Genomic DNA, 16,618 nt, shown 5'->3' on the forward strand with positions numbered 1-16,618 from the left:
AACACCATTTGTTGAAGAGACTTGTCTTTTTTCCTTTGGACATTGTTTCCTGCTTTGTTGAAGATTAGTTGACCATAGAGCTGAGGGTCCATTTCTGGGCTCTTTATTCTGTTCTATTGATCTGTGTGTTTCTGTGCCAGTACCATACTGTCTTGATGATTACAGCTTTGTAATAGAACTTAAAGTCTGGCATTGTGGTGCCACCAGCTGTGGTTTTTTGTTTTGTTTTGTTTTTTTTTTTTTCAACATTCCTCTGGCTATTTGGGGTCTTTTCTGATTCCACACAAATTTTAGGATTATTTTTGCTATTTCTGTGAAAAAAGTTGATGTTAATTTGATAAGGATTGCATTAAATGTGTAGATTGTTCTAGGTAGCATAGACATTTTAACAATATTTGTTCTTCCAATCCATTAGCATGGAATGTTTTTCCATTTCTTTGTGTCTTTCTCAATTTCTTTCATGAGTATTCATTCTATAGTTTTCTGAATACATAGCCTTTGCCTCTTTGGCTAGATTTATTCCTAGGTATCTTACGATTTTGGATGCAGTTTTAAATGGGATCAACTCCTTCACTTCTCTTTCTGCTGTCTTTTTGTTGGTGTATAGGAATGCAGTCGATTTCTGTGCATTGATTTCATATCCTGTTGTGACTCCTTTCTTAGGAGAAAACTGGCTTCCACTATCTTAAACATATATACTTACTTGATCAATCTCTCCATATATTATCAAGTTCCTCTATTTTTCATGCTTGCCCTGCTCATCCCACTTGGTCTCCAACATCCCAGTCCACCCTGCTTCTCTGCGTAAACACCTGCCTTACTGTGTCTACGTAATATCTTTATGCTTTAAGACTCAGTTTCAGGGAATGAGGAAATAGCTGTATATCTTTTAAAGAAACCAATATCTGCATTTTTAACTTTTCACTATTTCTTTTTTATATATCTGGTATCCATTTGATATCTTTTCTGTTTAGCCTGAAGCGCTTCCTGTAGTATATACTACAGAGAAAGTTGGCAGCAATAAACTTCTTAGTTTTTATTCATGTGATAATAACTATTTTACCTTTGTTCTTAAAGAGTATTTTTGCTAGACTTAAAATTATCAGTTAACAGGTTTTTATTTTCATTTTGGATATTCTAAATGTCATCTGTGTTCTGACCTCTGCTATTTCTAATAAGGAGTCTGCACATGCATATTGTTGTTCCCCTGATGTAATCTGTTGTCTTTGACTGCTTTCAAATTTTCTCTCTCTTTGGTTTTCAGCAGGTTGTCCTTAAGGTGCTTAAGTGCAGTTTCTTTTGTATGTGACCTACTTGGTGTTAGTTAAGCTAGGTGGTTTTTCAACAAAGTTTGGAAAATTTTAGACATTTTTTCTTCAAATAATTTTTTCTGTAACCCTGGCTTTCTTCTCTGAAAGTCAAACTTAACATTCCCAATAGGTAACTTGGACTCTGTTTTAAATATTTTTAAATACTTTTCTATGTCTTTCATATTGGATAATTTATATTGTTGTATTCTTCAAGTTTACCAACCCTTTCTTTTGTAGTCTTTAATATACTGTTAATCTAGCAAGATTTTTACTTAATATATTTTAATTTTAGTTCTATAATTTATGTGTTAGTTCTTTTAGTTTCTTTTTTATATTTTTCATTTCTTTGCTGAAATTCTCTGTTCACTCATGAGAATCTTTCCCTTAAAGTCCTTGTCCAGCATCAGAGTCGTCAGACGTACTTTCTAATGATGATCTCTTCTCATGCCAAATTAGTCCTTTTTTGGGGACTCTTTGATAATTTAATATTATAACATTATGATGTGTTTTAGAGACTGTATCAAACTATCTTTCTCTAAAGGGAGTAAATTTCAGTTCTACAGTTCACTTGGTTATACACCATCTTTTCTGCTCTATGCAGCCTGGCTCATTTATTTTAGCCTTTGACTGCTATTTTTTGTAGGATGCCTGGAGTTTCACATACACCTTTTTGGTTTAATGTTTAGTCAAGGATTTGATGAGAGTTTATGCACAGATTTTGGAGCTCTCTCTGGTGAGGCTCCCTCCTAACAGGAATATGCCCCTCACTTTCCAGATATCCTAATGATCCTGTACTCCATCCTGTGACTCTTGAAATTAGTAAGACTATGGTTTTCTGTTTGTGTCCTACATACTCTGTATAGTGTAGTGATTGGAAAATGACCTCAGTTGAAAAGTTGTGTAGATGTAAATCTCACAGTAATTTTGTGTCAAAATTTAATTATTTTTCAGTTCCTGCTTGTACTTGATTCTTCTACGTTCCCTCAAATAATTATTTCATGTACTTAGTTCAGAGTTCATAATTGTTTTACACAGAATTGTTATTTCTATACATGCTACTCTACCTTTACTGGAAGATTTTATTCCTTTTTTTGATATCTTTCTCTAACAAAGCTACAGATTTGGTGGATTTTCATTACAGAATGATATGTATGATAACTACACTCATTTCCAAAAGTTGATGTTTTTCATTCATTTTCTGACTTAGAATAATTGTATATTTTGACTGAGAATTAATTCACAAATATTTGTACCTAATCTGTGTAGGCATTGTATGTTGGTGTCAGAGTTATAAACAAAGACAGAAATGTTTCCTGCTATAATGGAGTTTATAATCTCGGAGGAAAGAAAATAACTAATGAAATGATATAACTAGATGTATGTTGGGGGAAAAATTATTTGAAGGAAAAACACAAACAGCAGGATTCGGATGGGTAAAAGTAGGACCTAACCTTGACTGAAGGGTTCAGGAAAAAAAAAAAAAAAAGACTTCATTGGGGAAGAAATGAATAAACTGAGATCTGAAAGATTCAATAACCAGTAATTAGGGGACCAAATAGAAGGACTGGCATGTCCAAAGGCATTGTAACAAAATATAGCATGGAACTTTTGAGGAACCAAATGTAAGCCAGCACCGCTAGAGAAGGGAGAATGAAGAGAGCATGGTACAAGCTTGGAAAGGAAAGTCAGTGGCTTTGGGTCTTGTGGGCCATGTAAGGTTTTTATGCTTAACCCCAAGAGCAAGGAAGAACTGTGGCATTATTTTAGAAAAGGGCTTATACTTGCATTTGTAAAGGTCTAATTTTTTTAAAGGGTTTTATTTATTTATTTGACAGAGCAAGAGAGATCACAAGTAGGCACAGAGGCAGGCAGAGGGGAAGGAGGAAGTAGGCTCCCTGTTGAGCAGAGAACCTGATGCAGGGCTCCATCCCAGGATCCTGAGATCATGACCCGAGCAAAAGGCAGAGGTACCCAGGTCTAATTTAGTTACAGTATGGAGAATGGTTTAGAAGGGGAGTCCAGAATGGGAGAAACAGAAGGGAGGCTTTGCAGCAGTTCAGGTGAGACATGATAGTAGCTTGGACCAGGGTCAGAGCAGAAGAGATAAATAAAGTGGAAAATTTTTGAGAAATAATGAGGAATTAATATCAAAAAGTCTTGGTGATATATTGGTTTTGATATGTAAAGGATGAAGATGTCAATAATGTTTCCTAAGTTTCTTTGCCAAACTGGATAGTTGAATGGTGGGTTTCATTTGCTGAAATGTAGAATACTGAAAAAGGCCTAGAGTTGGGAATGAAAGTTTGTGTTCAGGTTTGAACACATTGAGTTTGATATATGATTGATGGAGTCAAGTAGATAGTTGGATGAGTAGGTAGTTGGATATATGGAGCTGAAATTCAAAGGAGTGTTCTATGTGGAAGTTATGTATTTGGCAACTGGAGTGATGAATACAGGGTATCAGTTTCCATAATTTAGCAATGTTACAGGAATAATACTTATCTCTACTCTGAGATATTTCTTTCCTATGGAGAATATACATTCTACAGATTTCTGTAGTCTGAGTGAAAGGATTTAGACCATCCTCACCCCTAGTATATGTTAACACCTATTACTCCTTCCTTCTACTCTTTGATTACTGTTTACAGAGGTGGAAGGAGGAAAAATTCCAGTTTTTAAAACTTTAATATTAAATGTTTTTGTAAATTTTTTCTTAAAAATGAAAATCTTATCTATGGCTTAAGTAAAGGAAGATTTCAAAGTCAGAGCTCACTAATTTAAAAAGTTTATTATTTTAGATTAAGGCTAGTAAGCTTATGTTTACCTTTTCATTTTCTCTTAAAGGGATAGCTTATAAAGGAAATGAATAATAGAAACAACATAGCAAAGAAATGATTGCCTAGCTAAGAAATTGAACCTGTAAAGTACATTTAGGAGGCTTTGTTCATATACCAGTGATGAAATAATGTAAGCAGAGTCCCAAGAGTCTTAGATTGATGACTTGACAGCCTATTTATAAATCAGTATAATCTTCACTTTAAATAAACCAAATTCAGGTAATACCTGTTTAGTATATTTCCAGGAATGTTTTTGTAGTGAATTTTCCATTACATGATGTTGTTATTCTGAATTTTTAAAATTATTTCTGCACATCTAATTTACAATAGCATCTAACCCTCATTATGATGAATTTCAGGTTTTTTAGTTTCCTTCTGAAAAAAAGGAAAGATTACCTAATGTTCACACTTTTGGAGAAAAGCAAGAGAATGAATATCTATTGAATTCATCCTCTGTTCCAGAGTCTTTGCCATCTCTCATGAATAAATTAATAAAACAATCCTTATAGTCACTGATACATCTTATTATTACCTCAATTTTGCTAAGCAGGACAGAAACCTAGACCTAAAAATCGTCCAAAGCCATTCACCTAGTAAATGGTTACATTGGGATTTAAACCAGAATTTGAATGATTAAAAAACCCTTTCCTGTACCACTAAGCCACTCTTTTTCCATTACAGTTAGTTTAAATATTCATATTTTATCATTGTTTGAGATTGGAAGTCCAAATATGGCTTATATTTAACACTCTGGTAAAGAAAATCACCTTACTAAATGGCCAATTTACCTTACTCTCCTAGAAAATACTCAAAAAATTGGCTTATTTTAAAAATATTGTATGGGGCGCTGGGTAGCTCAGTCAAGTAAGCGTCTGACTCTTGATTTTGGCTCACGTAGTGAACTCAAGGTCATGGCATTAAGCCCTGTGTCAGGCTCTGAGTGCAAGTGGAGCCTGCTTCTCTCTCCCTCTCTCTCTCCTCCATCTGCCCCTCCTCCCACGTGCACACACGTGCATTGCTGTTTCTCAAATAAATAAATGCTTTAAAAATATATGGATTTTTAATTCATTCCTACAGGCCTTTCCCAGAATTACTGTGGAAAAAAGGATGGTTTCTTTTTTTTTTTAATTGAGAAATAACTGACATATGATATACTAGTTTCAGGTGTACAACATAATGATACGATATTTGTATACATTGCAAAGTGATCACCACAACAAGTCTAGTTTACATCTATCACTATAGTTAGATTTTTTTTCTTGTGATGACAGTGTTTAAGATCTACTCTTTTAGCAACGTTCTAATATTACAGTATAGTATTATTTATTATTCTTATCACCGTGCCGTACAGTACATCCCCATGACTTATAACAGGAAGCTTATACCTTTGCTCCCTTCACCTATTTCACCTACCTCCTACTTCCTACCTCTGACAACCACTAGTTGGTTCTCTGTATCTATGAACTTGTGAGGTTTTTGTTTGTTTTTTGTTTGTTTTTATTTTCTTTTAAGATTTCACATAGAAGTGAGATCATACAGTATTTGTCTTTTTCCGGTTTATTGCACTTAACATGCCCTCAGGGTCCAAGATGGCCTTTATATAGTGCTTATTGACACTTCCTAATACCCTGATATGAACAGGCATGTAGATACACATGTTGTCTAATCAAATGCAGACTGCTCTAACCTTTTCTTGGTAATGTTATTTTTCAGAAGGAGAACTTGAAGCAGAGTGGTTGCAAGACGTGGGTTTATCAACCCTGATCTCGGGTAATGAAGAGGAGGATGGCAAAGCCTTGCTCTCTACACTGACTCGAACCCAAGCAGCTGCTGTGAAAAAGAGATATAATACTTACACTCAAACCATGAGAAAAAAGAACAAGCAGTCTGTTCGGGATGTCAGAGACATCTTTGGAGTCAGCGAATCTCCTGTAAGTAATGAACACAGCTCAGAATTTTGGCTTGATTAGGGGTGAGAGGGAGAATATGAAGAAGATCTTAGAAAAAGTTGGTCATCCTGTCTCTTTTAGAGAAAACTAAAGCAGACAGCAGATTGCAAATTTTTTTTACAAATTTGAAACTTAAGTGTTATTCCTTATCCCTCCTATAGCAGTCTCCCTCAACACTAAATTTGTTCCCTTCTTTGTTGAGTTGAGAATAACTTATTTGGTAATGGAACAAATCTTTGTGCCTAGGATTCACAGAGACTTTACTTAATAAATCTAGCACTGGGTGGAAATTCTGTGAACAGACAAAGGACTCCCAGGGAATTGAGTCCAAAGTATTCTAAGCAAGCAGTAAAAAGTGAAAGATACAGCATTAATTAAGTGGGCAAGAGAATGATTCAGAAACATAAGGAAAGCATCACATGTTTTCTGAGAAAGGGCTGGTTGAAATTCCAGCTCACCCTTAGTAATTCTGTGGCCACAATCTTATTTCTGAGGCTCTTAGTCATGTTTTCCTATTGCTCTATTTTACTATTAGCTGTACTCATTTATTCCTTCATTCATTGCATCGCTGAAATCAATAATTGTATCAGTGATGCAACCAGTATTACTGGATACATTCAGTGTGCAAGATCCTATGTCCTACATTAGGTTCTATGCAGATAGAATTCTTGGTGTTTTGGGGATATATAGAAAAAAAAAAAGAAACTTGATATTCTGCTATAGTTACAGATAGTTGCCTGGAACAAGTTAGTTAATCACTCTGATCTATGTTTCTTACTATTTAATTTGTTATCATAAGTCATAAATTAAAACTTAAAGAATATTGGGTAGCAGGCTTGCTTGAAGGCAGCCTCCAATTTGAGTTACTTTAGGTTATCTAAAAGTCTTATCTTCTCTTAGATACATGAATCAACCTGGGTAGTTGTCAGAGTAGCTCATATTTCCAAGTTGCTCTTTGTGTTTTTGCTGATAATGCCCTAGAATAGCACTGTCCTTTAGAGCTTTCTAGTGATGGAAATGATTTCTGTGCTTTTCCAAAAGGACAGCTAGTGTGTGTCCAATATGTAGCTAGTGTGAATAAGGTACTGAAATTTTAATTTTATTTAATCGTAATTGATTTAAATCTAAATTGCCACATATGGCTTGTAACTAATGTATTGAGCAGTACAGTTCTAGAACATTTCACAGTACAAAATGATATACCTAAGGCAGTGCATTTTTAGTTTTGTGCTGTTTCAGTTTTCATCCTAGTTGAAACCTGTATCTTTGTGGAAGGCAAGATTTCTATATCTATATTTGAGTAAAAGTGACACCCACAACTTGAAGTAAGGGCTTTAGCCATGGGAATCTTGGCCAAGATACTTATCAAAGAAAAGGTTTACCCTGTTGGTGTAAATTCCTTGGGTCATTTTACGTTTATCCCCCAGATTGTTTCAAGAGATTCCTAAGAACTTGGTCTTTATGCTTCCTTTCCCATTTCTGTTTCTAGTTACTTCAGACTAAGACTTTTCCTCTAACCTAGCAAACTGCAAAATAGGAGAGTATCTGCAGCTTCTCCGAATCCTGCAGGTACTCAAGAAGATGCATACAGTGCTTCTTTATGTTTTCTAAAGCTTTAAACTTCTTGTCACATAGAAACAGTGTTCTTCCCTCTTTTACCTAGAACCTCAAGGAAAATATAAAGTGGGCACTTACTCACTGGGGCTTTAAGTGTAAAAATAACTGAAGGGTGTCTTACTTTTCCATAATATGCAGATTTAGGAAACTGGGTTTAACTTTAGCAAAAGCAGAGAGACGGCCACATTTATGGTGGGCAAGGGGAATGGCCCTGGGCACTCTCTCTCTCCTACACATCTTCCTCTTCTCCCTTCTACTCTTTCTGCTGAGGCCCCATTCCAGAGTGAACAGAGAATGGGTGTGCAGCAGGGAGAGTGGTTATAGGTGAAGGGAGTAGAGGTCTTGCACTATACCGAGAAGGGTAGCATCTGGAAGTCAGTGAAAGCCTGGCATTGTTTATGCAAGTTCAGAATTCAGATTGTTCTTCAACAAAAATGTAAAGACCCACATAAAGCTAGCCTTTAAGAAAATATGGTAGGGCTTTCTAGGGAGGATGGCAAAAGAGTAGGGGACCCTCGTTTCATCTGGTCCCAGGAATTCAGCCACATACCCATCATACCATTCTGAAACCCTCTGAATTCAACCTGAGATATAAGAAGAGAATTGCTGAAATCCTACAAATAGAAAAGCGAACATTTTTTGCAAGGTAGGAGGTGCAGAGACATAAATCTGAGGGGATATATCATAAGATAAACTGTGGTGGGGAAGGAGCCTCTATAAGCCAGCTACTGGAAACTGATAAAGCTACAGAGTTCAAAATCAGAACTTTTAGAAGTCTTCTCCAGTGAGGGACATCCCCGCCTGGAAAGTGCTCATGTGGTAAAGCAGGGCAGAATCTTAGGTTGGACAGTGTGGTCTCTGGATCCCCAGGGTCACAGATAGACTGGGGGGTGCCTGAGTGTGGCAGAGTTCCCAAACTTTGGAGCCAGAAAGCCAGCTATATTCAGTGAGCCTGGAATGGGCTCTCAGCTAGGTGTTGCCACAAACCAGGAACCACAGCGCAGTCCAGCAACTGCTCTCTAAGCAGAGGCCCAATAAGCGATAACCACTCCAACATGCTGCTTCTCCTCCCACTCTGCGCGCCCCCTCCCCCCAGAGAAACAGCAGGGGTTGTCACAGGATCAGGCAACCACTCCCCAAGTAGGGGCCCAGTGAGCCAGGGGACCATGATGAGACCCCCCTCCCAGGAGGATTTGTGTGGGTGTGCATCGCAGGAGTCTGCAGAGTTTAGCACACAAAGAAGGGATTAACTGCTTTTCCCTAAGGGTGCACTGAAGACTGGCGACACTGTTTGTTCAGCAGATCAGGACACTGCCATTTTTACTTTTTTGTTCGTCCTCTAAAGCAGTGTGAAAAGCCTTCAGGGAACAAAAGCCACAGAGAGCAACCTGAAATAGCTTGCACTGAGGCCGGCTGCCTGGCAAGGGTGGTACAGTTCCACCCAGGCAAAGACACCTGAGAATCCATGCAACAGATTCTCAGAATTTCAGAATCTTCCCCCAGAAGTCCAGCAGGAGCATCAGGCAAATACCAAGTTTATGGATCACACAGAATTTAAAAACTCCTGCGATAAGGGAAAATAGTATATAGAATTTATATAGTATATAGAATTTCTCATGAATATTTTGTATTTCATTTTAAAATTTTCTGTTTTTTTTTTTCCTTTTCACCTAGTTTCTTATTTCATCAACTCTTTCTTTTTAAGGTTTTTTTAAATTTTTTATTTTTAAATTTACATTTTACAGATATATTCTTCATTTTGGGCTTCGTTTTACTGTATTCACTTTTATTTTCTTATATGTATAAGTTTTTATTTCTTTACAATTTTGGGATTTAGTGTCTTCTAACAAATAGACCAAAACACACCCAGGATCAAGTGGATTACTCTTTTCTGTCCATCTGTAAGATTATATTCTCTGCCCCCCTTTTCCTCTTCTTGTTTGCTTGCTGACCTCTTCAGATTTGTCTAGTGTATATTTTACTGGGGTCGTGGTTGATATTTTTTATTTTGCTCTCTTCTTCATCTATTTTTCTCTGGACAAAACAACTAGAAGGTGAAATTCACAATAAAAGGAAGAACCAGAGGTAATACTCTCTGCCCCAAATCTAATTGGTACAGTTATAAGAAAATGTCAGAACCAGAATTCAGAATAACAATGATAAAGTTACTAGCTAGGCTTGAAAAAAGCTTAAAAGACACTAGAGAATCTCCTAGTGCAGAAATAAAATCTAATCAGACTGAAATTAAAAATGCTTTAACTAAGATGTAGTCTAAAATGAATGTTTTAACAGCTAGGGGAACTGAGGCAGAAGAGAGAGTCAGTGACATAGAAGACAAAATGATGGAAAAGAAGGAAGCTGAGCAAAAGGAAGAAAAAAAACCTAATGGACCATGAAGGGAGAAATTAGTGATACCATAAACCAAAACAATATTGGAATTATTGAGGTTGCAGAAGAAGAAGGTGGGGGAACAGAAGATATCTTTGAGCAAATCATGGTTGAGAACTTCCCTAATTTGGGGAAGGAAACAGGCATTCAAGTCCAGGAAGCACAGTGAATCCCCCCTCAGAATCAATATAAGTAGTCAACACCCTGACATTTAATAGTGAAGCTTGCAAATTTCAGAGATAAAGAAAAAATCCTGAAAGCAGCTTGAGATAAGAGTTCCTTATTGTATAAGGGTAGGAACATTAGACTGGCAGCAGACCTATCCACAGGGACCAGGCAGGCCAGAAAGGGCTGGCATGATACATTCAGGGTACTAAATTAAAAAAAAAAAAAAAAATGCAACCAAGAATACTTATCCAGCAAGGCTGTCATTCAGAATGGAAGGAGAGATAAAGAGCTTCTAGGACAAACAGAAACTAAAAAGGGGCTCCTGGATGGCTCAGTCAGCTAAGCATCTACCTTTGGCTAAGGTCATGATCCCAGAGTTCTGGGATTGAGCCCTGCATTGGGCTCCCTCCTCAGTGGGAAGTCTGCCTCTCCCTCCTCCTCTGCCTGCTACTCCCCCACTTATGCACATGCTCTCTCTTTCTGTGTCAATTAATTAATTAAAACAAAAAACAAAAAAACAAAAGCCAAGAGCTAAAAGAATTTGTGACCACTAAACCAGCCCTGCAAGCAATATAAAAGGGGGTCCTGTAAGCAAAGAGAGAGTGCAAAAGTAACATAGACCAAAAGAACCAGACAGTCTATGGAAACAGGGACTTGACAGATAATACAATGGCACTAAATCCATATCTTTCAATAGTTATTCTGAATATAAATGGGCTAAGTGCTCCAATGACAACCTTTGAAAGGGTATCAGATTGGATGAAAAAAGCAAGAGCCATCAATATGCTGTCTACAAGAGATTCATTTTAGACCCCAAAACACCTGTAGATTGAAAATGAGGGAGTGAAGAACGATTTGTCATTTAATGGACATCAGAAGAATATTGGGGGCCGCCTGGGTGGCTCAGTCAGTTTAAGCATTGCCTTCGTCTGAGCCGCTTAACCCATGATCCCAGGGTCCTAGGATTAGGCCTTGTGACCAGCTCTCTGCTCAGCGGGGAGCCTGCTTCTCCTTGTCCTTCTGCTTGCTTGTTTTCTCTCTCTCTCTCTCTCTCTCTTTCTCTCGTTCTCCCTGGAAGAAATGGATATATTCCTAGAATCATATAAACTACCAAAACTGGAACAGGAAGCAATAGAAAACCTGTGACAAATGCTGGTCTTCAAGCTATATTGCAAGCCTGTAATCATCAAGCTGGTACGGTACTGGCACAAAAACAGACATGTAGATCTATGTAACAGAATAGAGAACCCAGAAATGGACCCTCAACTGTATGGTCAACTAATCTTTGAAAAAGCATGAATGAATGTCCAAAGGAAAAAAGACAGTCTCTTCAACAAATGGTGTTGGGAAAATTGAACAGCCACATGTGGAATAATGAAACTGGACCATTTTCTTATACCATACACAAAGATAAAATGGATGAAAGACCTAAATGTGAGACAGGAATCCATCAAAATCCTAGAGGAGAACACAGGCAACTACCTCTGTGACCTCAGCCACAGCAACTTCTTGCTGGACACATCTCCAAAGGCAAAAGAAACAAAAGCAAAAATGAATGATTGGGACTTCATTAAGATTAAAACTTCTTCACCGCAAAGTAAACAGCTGACAAAACTAAAAGGCAACTAACTTATGGAATGGGAGAAGATATTTGCAAATGACATATCAGATAAAGGGCTAGTATCCAAGATCTATAAAGAACTTACCAAACTCAATACCCAAAAACAAATAATCCAGTCAAGAAATGGGCAGAAGACATGGACACGTGTTACTCCAAAGAAGATATCCAAATGGCCAACAGACATGAAAAAATGTTCCACATCACTCGGCATCAGGGAAATACAAATCAAAACCACAGTGAATACCACCTCACACCAGTCAGAATAGCTAAAATTAATAAGTCTGGAAACAAATGTTGGTGAGGATGTGGAGGAAGGAGAACCCTCCTACACTGTTGGTGGGAATGCTAGCTGGTGCAGCCACTCTGGAAAACAGTGTGGATGTTCCTCAAGAAGTTGAAAATAGAGCTACCTTATGACCCAGCAATTGCACTACTCGGTATTTGCCCCAAAGATATAAATGTAGTGATCCAATGGGGCACCTATACCCCAATGTTTATAGAAGCATTGTCCACAATAGCTAAACTGTGTTGTGAGCCTAGATGTCCATTGACAGATGAATGGATAAAGAAGATGTGGAATATATGTACAATGGAATATTACTCAGCCATCAGACAGGATGAATATTTACCATTTACATCAATGTGGATGGAACTGGAGGGTATTATGCTGAGCAAAATAAATCAGTCAGAAAAAGACATTTATTGTATGCTTTCACTTGTATGTGGAATATAAAAGACAGTGTAGAAGATCATAGGGGAAGGGTGGGAAAAGTGAATAAGAACTCATCAGAGAGGGAGAAAAGCCATGAGACTCGCTTAATTGAAGGAAACAAACTGAGGGTTGGTGGAGGGGACGTGGACAGGGGGATGGGGCAACTGGGTGATGGGCTTTAAGGAGGGTCATGATGTGATATGCAACTGATGAACTACTTAGCTCTGCATCTGAAATTAATGATATATTATGTGCTGGCTAATTGAATTTAATTTTAAAAAATATGGTATATGTACCATGTATCAGACCTGATAAACATCTTCATAGATTTTCTTCCTAAAAAATTCAGCATCTGTTTCTGCAAGTGGACCTGGAAGTTTCTTAGAAACATACCTAAACTTTTTAAGTTCCTATCTGAATGTGACAGCAGAAATACCAATTCCTCTCTCCCTCCTTCTTTTGCCCAAAGTACCTGTCTGTCCCTCTCTGTCTCTTTATTTGCTTCTTCCTCCTTCACTTACTTCCTCCTTCCTTCTGTGTGTGTGTGTGTGTGTGTGTTTCTCTGTCCTCCTGTACTCCATCCACTCCTACTCTTTATTTCTTTCTTTGTCCTCATTTATGTACAATAATAGAACAGTCACCTAAAGTTTCCATTTCACTTTCTTAATGAAGATTTAACGTCTTGAGTTTCATGAGATAAGTTTACATTAATCTTATACATATGAATCTGATCCACTGTACTTACCTAGTGAAGATACAAATTCAGTAACTTAAAAGAGAATTAGATTATGCTAGTCTTTTCTTAATTTTTTGCACATTGAATCCCATGCTTGGAATAACCTCGAGAATTTTGGAGATACTTACCCATTGTCTTCTCTTGTGCACTGTTGACTGTGGAGAAGCATGGTATCTCTACTGACCTCATTCCTTTATATACCAATGTGGAAGCTTTTTGAGCTTTATGTTTATTGTTGGAACCTTGCATTTTTTCCAGTTTAACCTTTTCACAACCTACGTCCTAGTCTGCTAGGGATTTTCCATATGAAAGCTCTTTAAATATGAGCACTCATTTTTTGGTTCTATATATTGTCTTCTAACATTTAAAACCAATACTTATTCCTTTCTTTTTCTCCCTTATCTCCTTCTGGAACTTCTGTTAGATGACTGTTGCATTGTTTGAATTGAACCTCTGTGTCTCTTAAATGTTTTCTTGTTTTCCAAGCTTTATTTATATGTATGCTTATTCTATATTCTTTCCTATCTCTTCAACTTTTTTTTTTTTTAATGACAATAATTTGGTCATGGTTGTATTGATACTTCAGCATTTAGTTAATTTTAAGAAATTTCTTTAAAGGTTTCATTTATTTATATGAGAGAGAGAGTGAGCACAAGCAGGGAGGAGAAGGAGAAGGAGATTCCCCACCCAGCAGGGAGCTCAATGTGGTACTTGATCCCAGGACCCTGGGATCATGACTTGAGCCAAAGATAGAGGCTTGACTGATTGAGCCACCCAGTTGTCCTGATTTGAAGAAATTTAACAGTCATATTATTAATTTCCTGAAGCCTCTTCTTTCCCCTGAGTTTCTCTGTGCCTTAGTGATCCGCTCTTTTTTGCACTCTAAGGTACTAAATTAAACCTTAAATTCCAACGTGGTCTTTGTTTCCTTGAATTACTGTTTTCTTCAGGATCCTGTATTTATTTTTGCCATCATTACATTACTATTGTTCAGTTGATTTTGATCTTTGGGTGTTGATTCTTATTTATTAATGGAGGACTAGGTTAAGTCATTGATTGATTGATCAGTATAGGTAAAGACTGTATATTTCCTGTGTAATCATGTACACTTATTTTCTCTCCAATATTCTCATAGTGGATGCAGTCTGGGCCTGTGTGAGTGGTCAAGTGTGTCAGTCAGCTGTCACATTTCACTTTAAGACAAACAAATATGGTATCAATTCCAAAGTAATGATAATCTTGAAGAACTGTAATTTATTTGTTTTTCAGGCAAACCTAACTTTCCTTTTTATACTTCTATCTATATTCTTTTAGAAGCCTCCAGTGAAGGTCAATTTTATTTTTGTCGAGGACCACTACACCAGGACAACATTCCTCCTCCTCCCCAAGTCAGGTGCTCACCAAGAGAATGCTTGTTGTGTTTTATTCTGGAATCTCATTTAGCTGCTGCCTGCTGTTCAGTGCTAGAGGAAGGGATTGTTTCCTGGCCTCTTTGTTCAGAACATTCTTAGGTTACTTTGGCCATTGTCTTCTGAATTGGGGATGCCTTTTTTTTTTTTTTTTTCTGTTCTTTTTTTTTTCTCCTTAACGATTTTATTTATTTATTTGACAGAGAGAGATCACAAGTAGGCAGAGAGGCAGGCAGAGAGAGAAGGGGGAAGCAGGCTCCCTGCTGAGCACAGAGCCCGATGTGGGACTCAATCCCAGGACCCTGAGATCATGACCTGAGCTAAAGGCAGAGGCTTAACCCACTGAGCCACCCAAGCACCCCCTTACTGTTTTTTTTTTTATTCTCATGTTGGATATGTGCTTTTTCTAGATCAGCATTTATCTTCTACACATTTTTCTTTGTAGTTTTTTTTCGGGCTGACGTTTTCCTCTGCCCTTATCAAACCATTCTTGCTTGCTTTTTATCTTCCAGGAACATCCAACAATTTCTGTTCTGTTAATGGAAATGTTTAGTGGTTTCTAGATCTACTCTTTGAAAAAGGTATCTCTTTGACACTTTGAGTCAGATTTGTGGAGGGAGGGGAAGTGGTATGTGCATTTTGCTATCTTGATCCAATTTTCCTGTGCTGTTTCTTCAGTAATATTTGTTTCTTCCAAAAAATGTGTTTTTCCCTATTATTACAAAAATAATCTTTACTGGAAACTTAGAAAATATGGACAAGCAAGATAAATGACTGCTTCTATAGCCCCAAATAAATTTTTTTAAGGTTTTATTTATTTATTTGACAGAGAGAGAGAGTGATCATAAGTAGGCAGAGAGGCAGTCAGAGAGGGGGCGGGGGGAAGCAGGCTCCCTGCTTAGCAGAGATCCCGATGCAGGGCTCAATCCCAGGACCCCGAGACCATGACCTGAGCTAAAGGCAGAGGCTTAACCCACTGAGCCACCCAGGTGCCATAGCCCCAAATAAATTTTTATGATTTAATTAAATATCCAATAAATATAATTTTTAGTGGAATCCTAGCCATAAAAGAATATTTAACCCTTGTGTTAGTAGAACTATTATACACTAAATCACAAATCCTAAATCAGCTTCTGGTTACATATTACAGTCTACAGTACTGTTCATCATGAGCAGAATTTCAGTGCCCAAATACATTTGTTTCTAATATATAGAAGATGTGAATCAGATGTTCCTTTCAGTAACACATTTAATTGAGCAAAACAGTCTATCTAATTTATTTCCAACTTCATAATTGATAAAGAACTAGTCAAAGGTGGGACCAGCATAACTGACTGCATAAAAATAGTCATGCACCCTGAATTAGTTTTCAGTTAATTAATTTGGGAGAGAATGCATGTGCTCACACTAGTGGGAGAGGGAGAGAGAATTTTTTTTTAATTAGTTCCATAGGTAAAATTTAGTGATTCATAGTCGCATGTAATACCCAGTGCTCATTACATCAGGTGCCCTTCTCAATGCCCCTCACCCAATTATCGCTTCTCCCTGCAACTCCCCACCCTTCCACCTCTCCTCCAGCTTCCCAAGAGAGAGAATCTTACACAGGCTCCAAGCCCACTGCAGAATCCAACGTGGGGCTCCGAATGACCCTGAGATGATGACCTGAGCCAAAATCAAGAGTCGGATGCTCAGCTGACTGAGCTACCCAGGACCGCCTCATTCACTCTTATTTAAGAAACGATGATTGTATTACCTGTATACACATTCCACTGCATGTAACAGAAAACCTAAGAAATCATGAGTTAAACAAATACAGATTTTTTTTTTTCTCTCTCTCTTTAGGAAGAAGGTGAAGGTAGGTGTTCTGTGCT

At 37.5% G+C, this 16,618-nt stretch overlaps 1 protein-coding gene across 4 annotated transcripts in view; it reads left to right on the forward strand.

Moving 5' to 3' along the window:
- ARHGAP28 (Rho GTPase activating protein 28) overlaps positions 1 to 16,618 on the forward strand; it is a 205,113-nt gene that overhangs the window by 116,261 nt on the left and 72,234 nt on the right. For all 4 annotated transcript variants that reach the window (XM_032309485.1, XM_032309486.1, XM_032309487.1 and 1 more), the window contains one exon: positions 5,861 to 6,078. In XM_032309485.1, the coding sequence (XP_032165376.1) occupies positions 5,861 to 6,078 (218 nt within the window). The remainder of the gene's footprint in view (positions 1 to 5,860; positions 6,079 to 16,618) is intronic.

Source organism: Mustela erminea, chromosome 13, assembly GCF_009829155.1.
Source record: "Mustela erminea isolate mMusErm1 chromosome 13, mMusErm1.Pri, whole genome shotgun sequence".
NCBI classification, from domain to species: Eukaryota; Metazoa; Chordata; class Mammalia; order Carnivora; family Mustelidae; genus Mustela; species Mustela erminea.